An 11,071-nucleotide genomic window follows, 5' to 3' on the forward strand; every position below is an offset into this window, starting at 1 on the left:
GTACAGAGCAGAGTTTGTCAGAGGTCAAACTGAAGCCTTGGGTTACTGACAGGCTTTTAAATCCCTGAGTAAACACAACACAGCTCCCCAAACTCCAGGCAAGATTAACCTTCATCAGTCAAACCTCACTGCATGAGGAATATTATGTGATSTATGTGCAGTAGACAAAGGCTGATACTAAACCTTTGTTCATAAAGCATGGTAATGTTTAAATCTAAACTCATTTRATCATTTCTCTGTACACCTGTGATTATTCTTCTATCCACCGTTTTAAYTTTTAAAGGGGCAATATTAAGTATTCTAGCCACATAGTCCCATTTTATAGCACAATGAAGTAACTATTTTGACTTCAGTTGTTATAAAAGTGCTACATATATTAAATATTTTGTAAAAAAAATTGACTTTGTAATTTAACTCCTTGAAATTGGGCCTCTGCTCTTTCTGAATCTCCACCTTCAGGAAATCATCATAACATTGCTCCTCTATTAACCCTTTACTAACAAGTGTTGCACTGAGAAGTAGCTCATATATTGAGCTCAGCAGATGCACAGTTCCACCAGGTATTTGCTAATTGCTCCTGGCTAGTCTGAAGGAGCTGACTGGGGGAGTCAAGGAGGAGGGTTGCTCTCTAACATGGAAGCATGGAAACTGCAGCTCCGAAGAGAAACTGAGTCTTAAAGGTGGCGCTGGGTCCACTCAGGCGTTTTGCACAACTGAGCGGTTGCCATGGGAGATTCAAGAATTTCTGTAAGAATCAAAGCAACACTCCAAATGTGTTTTTGATGAGGGAACAACAGAACATGATGTAAAGCTCCAAAAGTCAACTTTACATTATTTTGACCCTTTAACGTGTTTTTAGCAACTCCAAGTCTGCTCTGTCATATTTAATAAGAAATCACAATCTTTTCTCTGCTCTGAAGCTTAAGTGAAGTTTTGATCTTTTCGTATCTCCCTAATTTTGTGTCTCATCAGCTCCTATTGCGTGTTTTTACACACCTCATACATGTTCATGAGAACAAGAGAAAAAACTAATTCCTCAATTTAAAGTGAAAAAGAAATCTATAAAACAATTACCTATTTAATCACAAAGACATATTAAAAATAATTTTACTGATTCAGCACTGAAAATGTTTCTCTGTAAATAGATTGAACCCTGGGTCTTATAAACACAAATCATCTCTRCATGTGTTAAAGCACTTGGTTTTGCTCAAAAGACTCCAAACTGTATGAAATTTCTATCCTATCTGTGTTTTCTTTTCAGATTAGCCAGTGGTCTCGCTGATGGCAAACATTGTATAAAAAACATAATCACACAATGGAGCCATCGGTCCGTGTTTRATTTGGAGCAGCTGACGTTGTTATCAGAGTCTAAAGRCCAAAAGCCATTAGAGCTCTTTAGCACAAGGCTGGTGTTCCACCCAGGCTACATGCTCACATACACTTGCTAGAAACTATTATTTCAGTTATTAGTTTTCACAGACAGCTTGATATTGTAGAAAACAGCCCAGTCAGCACAATCTAGTGGTGTATTTGGAGGTCAGTGTCTCCAAAGGYTGTTTGTGTTCAAACTAAGTGTGCATATTATACTTATGCGTTTTATATTATCATTTYATTTTCCAGTGCTTGACAATTAGCMTGCCTCAGTCATGTTGAGGAACAGCATGATTTATCAAGGCTTAAAATAMTGAATTYAACATTTTACTTAACATATGGACCAGATGATTATTCAGTTGATTATTTGGTGCAGAATAGTGTGTRGAAAAATTCAAGTAATTTCATTCAACAATATCTTCATAACTTATATAMTATATTTTATTCTTTCTTGCTTTTATTTTTTATCTTTTCTAAATAAATCAATACAAATAAATAAATGTGTGGGTCTTGACAATTWTTTCAACATCTTTTCCATTCAATAAAATAAAAAACATTAAAMATTTGATGTCACCATTAATACTTTTACTTACTTTGTTACATTACAACCACTTTTATTTATTTTTCAGGGATTTTATGCAGTATATCAGCATAAAATAATTAATTGCAGCAGAATGGTTTATTAAAAATTTCCCCAAAGGAAGTTTGTTGTTGCATTGTTTTGTATCCTTCAACCAAAATAAATACATAATATGTAATGTGAYATAATCCCAAAAGGTACAAACTGAAACTTGCAGAGGTTAAAAAAATTTTAATTTTATGGATTACAATTTTGTTTTTCAATCTGTCTATCTATAGTTTGATTTCATGCTTAATTTTAGTCTAGATATGCTTCCTATTTTTGATAAAGAACAAGTAAAGAACAAGTAGAGCAGTGGCGTAAATAAGCAAGTAAACATTTCAGTAGGATGTGGTTTGAGGGAAGATTTTCTGATCAAGAATGGTTAGACGTGCAACATTTGTATTTTGGTTTGGCAGCTTGAGCTTTATGCTTTGATTCTTGTGAGAATCTTTATGAATATAATGCATGGTATGATGTAGCTCAAGAAGACCAAAAATAACGACTTCTCAAGTTTTTGTCAGAAAATGGGCAAGAGAAATCATTAAACATGACAGCCAAATGAAAAATCTGCAACAACAAACARAACAAAAAACATTCCAACTTTGAAATAGCAAACAATCAAGAAAAAAATTAGCTGGATATGTAAAGTTGTAGGCAATAAGGATGCATACAAAATAAAATKAACAAAAATAAAGAAAAATATTATGTAGATAATTTTTCGAAAAACAAATGTAGGTGAGAATGATTTTCTTTTATTTAAGCGYATTTTGATTTTTAGAGTTGATTTTCTTTAACCAGTTCTTGTTCACTGTTATAAAAGCTACAAAAAATATATTTCTATTTATACATTACACATATGTCTGTGATTTGTTACTAAGCTAGCCAAACAACTTGTCTCCTTCAAAATAAAATGCACTTATATGGACCAGTTCTTCAGAARMACCGTCAGCTAAATGCAGTCAAAYAATCATAAATTTCAAATGTCTCTAGAATAAGAACAATACACAGATTTCTGAATCATAAAGCTCCAGTAGAATATAGTGTTTACTCCTTTTTTGACTGATGACAGGTAAATGAAAAGCTATTTGCAAATTGTTCATATTAAGATCAGAATATAAGAATCAGAATATGATTCTTACAAGTGATTCAGAAATGTATTGCATTGTTTTATCTACTGCACGTTTTTACAGTCTTTAGTTGTTGCAGCCTCACTACAGCACCACACAACATCAATAAAGGAAGAACATGGGTGGAGAAGTTGAAGATGCTTTAGATTACATATTCAGGAAATGGTGAAAGAAGACAAGACATCGTACAATTTCAACACACGACAACAGTCCAGGACGTGCAAAATGAAGAACATCTTCCTGCTCATCATCCTGATTTCAGGTAAAATTTGGGTTCTTTTTCTCTCTTTCTCTCCTTTTATATCTGAGTTATAACTGTTGTTGCACAATTTTATTTACTGTTTTCATATTCTTGAGGAAGCATTACACTTACGGTCTCAGTCGAGCACCAGATCACAACGGAAAACTAACGAGTCAAATCTATTGAATTGTATTTTAATGCAACCAAACGCAATTTATGTTCATAACTAGTTTGAATCCACTGGCATTTGATTTCACACATGGTTGGTGGTTTTGACATTGCTTCAAGGTTTTCCTTTAGGATTTAGAAAGTTTGAAAAATTACACAAATCACAACAATTTTGTCGTGTTAAATTTGTTTCTTAGCTGATAAATTGTCTCAGTGACTGGCATGGCACGGTCTGAATATTTTTATCTGTCTGATTTACAGGTTGCAAGGATTCATTTGGAAAAAAACGATGCCTGAAAGATGTGACTGAATTTACATGCAGTAAAAATGTGAAAATATTTACTTCCACAATTAACTCAGAGCAAAACAATCATATTGATGTATGCAAAGAAAGATTTAACTCCCTCCTGTTCCATTACAAAAGCAACAGCGTCAGTTTGACTGTAATGTCAAAACAACACATCGGTGAAATTTTAGAAGTAAAAGCAGGTAAATTACACTCAACTTTTAAATAAGAAAAATATTGTCAATAACTAACTGTATTTAGTTGTAAAGCTTTAGAAATGTATTTGCTGAATAAAATTTTCTGTTTTAAATATTTATCTTTCTGATTTGCAGACAGCTGTAGCTCATCAACAGCTAAAAAGCACACAATATGTAATTATCCAGGTCGAAACCAGCCAAAAATCCAGTTTAGGTGCAAGTCCAAGGATTTTGTCTGTGAAGAATTATCCCCACAATCATATCAAGTTTCAAATGGTGAATTTACAGAATTAATCCATGAAGGGCTCCCACACAAATATTTTTATTCATGTAAAATGGAGAGGAGAAAAGCAGAAAATCTTTATGATGGATTCATTCTAACAATTACTGGTAAATAATTCTTGAGTAAAATACATCGTGAAATTTCATTATGTTAAGGTAACTTAATTTTCTAAAACTTTTTTTTTTTTACAGATATTGTAACTTTCACAAAATCACCAATTATTGGAGAGAACCTCGACTACTTTTGCAAATATGATGACAAAGACCAAAACCTTGGTAAATTTGTCTGTAAGGGAGAGGATCCGACCAATTGTGATGTTGTCATACACACCAAAATTGCAGATAAAAAATCCAGGTTTACAATAGAGAATAATAAGAAAGGTAATATCACTATAACAATGAAAGACTTAAGAGCCATCGACTCTGGTACATACTGGTGTGGAGCAAATACGTCCAACCGCCAAATATTCATAAGCCGACTCTTCTTGAATGTAGGTGAGTCTAAGCCTGAATTGAACTGTTGTGGTATTATTGAAAAATGTTGACCTTGCATGAATGTGAGATGAAGAAATACCTGATTTAATTTTGAGGTTAATTTATTCAATTTTGTTATTTTTTTAGCTTCTCAGCTAAGGACCTTGCTCTAATGATGGTTAGACGTATAAGCAAAGAAATGCTGGTGACAATATCGAGGTGCTTCTGAGCTGAAAGGGAGGAGAATTACAGGAAGTGGTTTTATTCAGCAGCCATTAATACAGGAAGCGCAATACAGGAAGTGCTTGTAAAATTATCATTCCTGTTTGTAAAGTTTACTTGTGTTAAATCACAGATCTTTTAATTAATCACCAGACATACATGTTTAAGTAAAAAGACAGAATTATGTGCATCTATTTCTTTTTATGATTCTTTAACACAAACCTTGGGAGGAATGAAAACAACAAAAACACAATCAGACATCAGCATTCTGGGATGCACACAGCTGGTAGTACAGTGTTATTGGTTATTGTGTTTCCATTTTATTTCCATTTTCCTGTGATCAGACAGAAGTTGTGATAATTATAAAAAAACAGCTGTGAGAAAATGACTGAAAAGTAATTTCTAAAAAGAGAAACTGAGTGTCAATCAAGCAATAGGATGCTTGATTGACACTCTGGATGCTTGATTGACATGAAACAGTGATTGGTGATAAAATCATGTTTATGAGCATCATTCTTCTACAGATTTATAGTTCAAAACCCTTTCACATGTATCATAATATATAGTTTTATCTCCATGCTTTTCATCTCTAGTCACAACACCCACATCTCCTCCTACTTCATCTACGTCTTCAGGTACTTCTGGTAAGATCACATCTTTACATCACGACATTTATTTAGCTTAAAATGAGTAATGGGGAACAAGCTGGTTTTGGTGTTGATTTTATATGCATTGCTTTTTTATTTGTTGTTGGATTTATTTAGTAACAGTATCCATATCCTCTGCCTGTAGAAAAACATCATGCTTACCAACCTTCACGACATTTTTACTTTGTTTCTGCAAAATCTATTTTAGATTCTTTCAAATTTGGGTAATCATGTTTCAAACTGTTTCAAACAATGCCATTTCTTTCAGGTGGCTTGAGTTCAGAGGCGAAAACATCAATCATCATGACAGCAGTTGGAGGGACGCTGATTATTTTGCTGATAGTTACGTTTTCTCTGTACAAACGTAAGAATTTACATCATTTATTAGCACAACATACAATAAAAGGTCTCATACAGACAAAATTAAATTTATTAACTGTAAATGTCATTATCAATCCTAATTCTAAAACATGGCGAATCGTGTCAAGATTCTCAATAGAATTCAAAAGAACAACATTTTACCTGAAATCATTATTCCTGAATAGTCTGGAATAAATTTTACTTTCAGTCTAAAACTGGAAAACTAAATAAATTATGGAAAAATGTATGGATGACAACAGCAGAATCCTGTTATAGGATTATTCACTAATTTACTGATTTTGCTGATCATGAAAATCATACTGTAAAATTTTAATCTGCTTTGTGCAAAAATGTCAGCTGTGGCTCCAATCCAGTAGCTGGTTACCATCAATGTGTGAATGTGTGTGTGACTGAATGTAGTTTGAAGTCTTCTGGGATCTTCTGGATTTGATAAAATGCAATTTACCGTTGTGTTTCTTATAGGATGTCTTTGTTCAGATAAAGCAGAAAACAGATCTGGAGAACAACATCCCACAGAGGTTAGTGCTTGTCTGGAAGGATATTGATGTATTTAATTTGGTTACTTTTTTCAGCCATATTACTATAGTGAAAAGAGTTGGTATTGAATATGCATTTTATTTAGACTAAATGGGAAAAAAATAATTTTTAAACATCTATTTCTAAAAGGACTGCATATATGAAGAGATACCAGATGGCCTGGAGACAAAAGTGGGCACCGTTTATGCCACAGTCAACTTTTCACCTAACGACCCAGCTTCATTGCATTATTGTACTATCAATTTTCAAAGCGGTTCCACCAAAACCGCTGATGGAGAAGCTCAGATCATGGAACCCTCCTCATCCTCTTGTCAGTATTCTGCCATAAAGTTGAGCCAAAACTCAGCTTCCCTCAGTGGTCCACCAACCAAATGTACAGGCGAACCGCTTTACTCAGCAGTCAAGAAGTAACAATAGAAAATGAACGAAAAAAAAACAAAGATGTAAAAGATTGGAGGACATAAGTTTTATTTCATCAGGGCAAACATTGTAAATACTTTCAAGCTGTAATCAGTTGATGTTTTAAAATATGATACATGACATCTGACTTGTAGTGCAATGATGGAGATCAGTATTAAAGTTTGGTTTCTCTGTTCTCTTCAGCCTCATATTTATCACATCACAGAATGCACTGCGACAGTATTTTCCTTTTTTATGCATTATTCGACAATTGCACTTGAAAACCATCATTACTATAGGTGTATTATGCTTGTTGTTATGTGGTTTTATCTGTTTTGTATTTGGTTAGTGTTCATATCATTTTTTTTTTGCTTTCTGCATCGTTTTATACCAGAAAATAAATAAATAAATAAATAAAAACTTTGCAATGCATTTTATGAAATGGATACACACACATTGCAGCCCTCAGTTTAGCACATTTTTAGTTTAAATGCAAAGAATTCTAAAATGTGCATGAAAGATATCACACATTTGCAAGCTGAACACATATTAACGTCCACAGGCATTAGAAGTGAACTCTTCTATTTGTACAGTATAAGTCATGTGGTCATTTACCTCTATGTGTTGCATAGGATGGAGAAATTAATAAAATCTTACAGCAAAAATAATTTAATATCTTTTGCAATATTATTGTGCTGTATTATTACAAAGATAATATGCTGTCTTTCTTTATTGTTTATTTCTATTTTTTTATATACATTGCCTGTTTTGTGTTTATAAATGTATCTATATGGATGGCTGATTGACACTTGGTTGCTTATTGTATCGGAAATTGACTTATGAGAGAAGGGGTAGAAATTATAAGGCTTTTTTTCTTCCAATTACTTTTTTTCATTCAAAACTTTTGTTTTTATCAACATGTCCATTTTAAACTGTAAATGAATTAAATAAACAAAATAAATAAAACTTTTGTTTTCATTTTGTAATCAAAATTATTCACTTTAGAATAATTTCAGTTCTACACCTGGGTCCTTGACAAATTCTCATTAAAACAGACTTTTTGGCAGAACATGAACTAATGAGATCTATTGATATGTAAATACACACAAGTTGTTGCAAATCTATGATAGAAATTCAGAAAATGCAGATAGTGATGTGGTCACAAGACCATGAAAACAAAGATCTTTTTATTTGTCTTCTCAGTGATGACAGGTAAAAAAACTATTGGTTTGTTATTCCCATTAATAATCACTGTCATTACTAATCATTCTGTTTGGTAGTTTTATTCTCTTGTGGTTTATGTTGTATTACACAGGGCCTGCAAGTGAAAAAAGGCTGCTCAAATAAATTAACTTTTCAATAATATTCCAATTTACTGGTATGTAAAGATATGCACTCTCTTTATATTTAGAGTTTTAAACAAGTAGTTGAACAACTTAGCTCCATTTGTGTTTAGCTTCAACTCTTAAAAACGAAAATCATCACCATGCTTCAGAGGTGAAAGTGAACTTAACCAAGAGTCACTGCATTCTCGATGGTGTGCTGCCGTTGCCTTTACTGCATCCTCTCATGTTGCTGATAAGATCATGAAAATGTTAAAAGTCATGACCAAGGCCCAGAAACCTCATTGAAACAGGAAAATTCAGCAGATCTTGATGAGGCCAGCGACCTTAAATAAACTTTCTACAAGACCCGGAAGTTTAGTTGAAATAATTTCTCTAATAGCTCAGAGAGAAGGTCTTATTTTGAGGACCCAGATTACAAGAATTAAATAATTGAGGATTTAATTATTTAATTTAGTATCTTTGTGAAGCAGTTTTGCTGATGCATAGAAGCTGTTCTTGTTGCGGTGGAGAATCACAGGTTTTTGGAAAAGCTGCAAATATAAATTATTTCCAAGTACAGAGCACACCTGTATCATGAGTGTCACACAGAAGTGGGTAAAAAGGATCTGAACTCCAAGTGAAGTGGTTTGGAGTAGACAGTGTAACCAGAAATTTAACTCAAATCAGAGTAGCAACACAGTATGATAATATTCCTCTAGTAAAAATAAATAGTACAGTGCAGTAAGGGTATCTTCAAACCTGGTAGTCCAGTAGACTGGACACCATTGAGACTGCACTGTCACAAACTATCCAAACTTATTGATAAACCAGCTCCCCGCCTTGCATGTGTTGGCACTGCACGAAGAACTACTGAAGGAAAAAACAAGAAAACCTCAGAAGAAGTTATAAGGGCAACTTCCTTCTTCACAAGATGTAAACAAAAATGGAGTAGCAACAAATTTTAGCGTTCAAATGATTTCTCTTTTGTCTTTGGAAAAAGACAATGAGCAATTTCTCCCTCTAGTGTTAGACTCTTGCATTTGTTTTGATTCTATTGACCCAGAAAGCCCTGCGCTACAGTTTGCTTCTGGCTTTTGGAGGGTCTCCAGTTCGCTTGCATCCACATGTGTATTTGAACTGCACCAGAGTTCATTTTAATCTAACCAGAACCTAGGTTTTTAGGTGGACCAGAGTTAGCTTTTTTGGTTCACGTCTACATCACTGTTTGATTGCACATTCACACCTCCCCGAATGAACTGTTCTTAATCTAGACAAACACACTGGAGTTTCATTAAGACCAACTAACCAGGGCTGGTGTGAATTCACCCTTGGGGTGCATTCAAATTTCCTAAGCAGGAAAATAGAGTTTGAATGTCTGTTAGGGTAAAACCTAAGGGGGGTAAATAGGGATTTTGTGAATGCAGCCCTGTTTAGTCTGCTTATTGTTTGTGGCCTATTGACTAAATGCATCAACCCACTTACCAACGGAAATCTGTCACCCTCCCTCTCTGTCATGTTGACTTCACGTGTTTACACCAACACTCTGGTAACATTTTTGAAATACCTAAAAAGGAAAAAAGAATGATTGACAATCGATGTGCTAAAAGAGTAAATGTCTCCTCACCTCCAACCACTGAAGAATATTTAAAGTATTTCCTGACTCAAGTAGACCTCAGTCAAAAGACTGATTTAGATATAAAATACACACTGCATGTAGACATGGGAACCGGGGACAAATAGATGATTTAAGCAGCGTTCTAATTCGACAAATCATAAACCCCTATAACTCAGTGTGACCAAAATTCAAATGCCTCAGAGAAACGCCCATCTCATCTTTGTCTTCATGGATGCAAAATCTGCGCCTGACCCAGATTTTGCATCCAGGAAGCACCAAAATCAGACCTAACTTCTAAACTTCTAGGTGGATAAAATTTGAACATCTGTGATTTCAGCTCAAGTCCTTCAACATGAAGAGCATCTTTCTACTTATCCTCTCACTAATAACAGGTAATTTAAAAGCTTCTAGTTGATTAAATTGTACGTCTTGCATCTTACATCTGATTTCAGACCATCTTCATAGAGGGTTTAGAATAATATGATATATTTATTGGTTAATATAAGTTTTCAGGAAGCTGCCTGCTTGGACATTACGATGCAAGCTACTGAGTCCTTTTAACCTGAAAACAGATTTTCTGCATTCCCATTGCTTTTGAGTTCACTATTAGAAATACATTGTCTTATGTATGCTTTTAATTTTTTGTAAGTTTTAAACTGAAATGTTGACACTTATTGAGGAAACCAGACTTACTACTTTTTATATCTTCTGAATGAATCGTTCTCAAGGCTGAGAGTTTATCAAGCTTTTGTTGCTTTCGGTGATTTTATTTTTCTTTTTACTTCGATTTTGGCTGTTGTGTCATTGGTTTTTAGTCCAGTGCTTATACCGGACCGGCAGCAAATTGTGCAGTATGTGCTTAATAGGTATGAACTATGAACAACTGATGAAAGGATTTCATGTCAGGATTGTAAAACTACTTCCAGAAGATGGTCTCTGACGGTAAAGTAATAAAATTCAGAACAGAGCTGATAGGATCAGCTAGAGACAGTTCATTTTCAAGGAATGCAGAAATGCGTGGCTCCTTGCAAACTGAAAATGTGTGCATGTAAAAAGCCAGAATTATCATTTTTCATAGGTTTTGTACTGCTATTGTTTTGTGTTTCAAGAAATTACAAAAGGCCCGAAAAGTGCTGCATATAAGCCTTAAATTTAGACTGAGCTGATTTTTTTTTTT

At 34.0% G+C, this 11,071-nt stretch overlaps 1 protein-coding gene and 1 long non-coding RNA gene across 2 annotated transcripts in view; both read left to right on the forward strand.

Annotated features, from left to right (window-relative positions):
* The first annotated feature begins 3,312 nt into the window (after window positions 1-3,312).
* LOC103464818 (CMRF35-like molecule 8) lies at window positions 3,313-7,153 on the forward strand. The gene is made up of 8 exons (XM_008409187.2): window positions 3,313-3,382; window positions 3,791-4,018; window positions 4,148-4,402; window positions 4,487-4,789; window positions 5,584-5,634; window positions 5,906-6,001; window positions 6,481-6,536; window positions 6,685-7,153. The coding sequence occupies exons 1-8, from the start codon at window positions 3,346-3,348 to the stop codon at window positions 6,964-6,966; spliced, it is 1,308 nt and encodes a 435-aa protein (XP_008407409.2). The 5' UTR covers window positions 3,313-3,345; the 3' UTR covers window positions 6,967-7,153.
* Window positions 7,154-10,205: 3,052 nt separating this feature from the next.
* The window catches only part of LOC108166294 (uncharacterized), a 1,633-nt gene continuing 767 nt past the window's right edge, over window positions 10,206-11,071 (forward strand). Inside the window, exon 1 of the long non-coding RNA XR_001776612.1 lies at window positions 10,206-10,286. This is a non-coding gene — a long non-coding RNA (uncharacterized LOC108166294). The remainder of the gene's footprint in view (window positions 10,287-11,071) is intronic.

Source organism: Poecilia reticulata, linkage group LG5 (genome assembly GCF_000633615.1).
Source record: "Poecilia reticulata strain Guanapo linkage group LG5, Guppy_female_1.0+MT, whole genome shotgun sequence".
Taxonomy (NCBI): domain Eukaryota; kingdom Metazoa; phylum Chordata; class Actinopteri; order Cyprinodontiformes; family Poeciliidae; genus Poecilia; species Poecilia reticulata.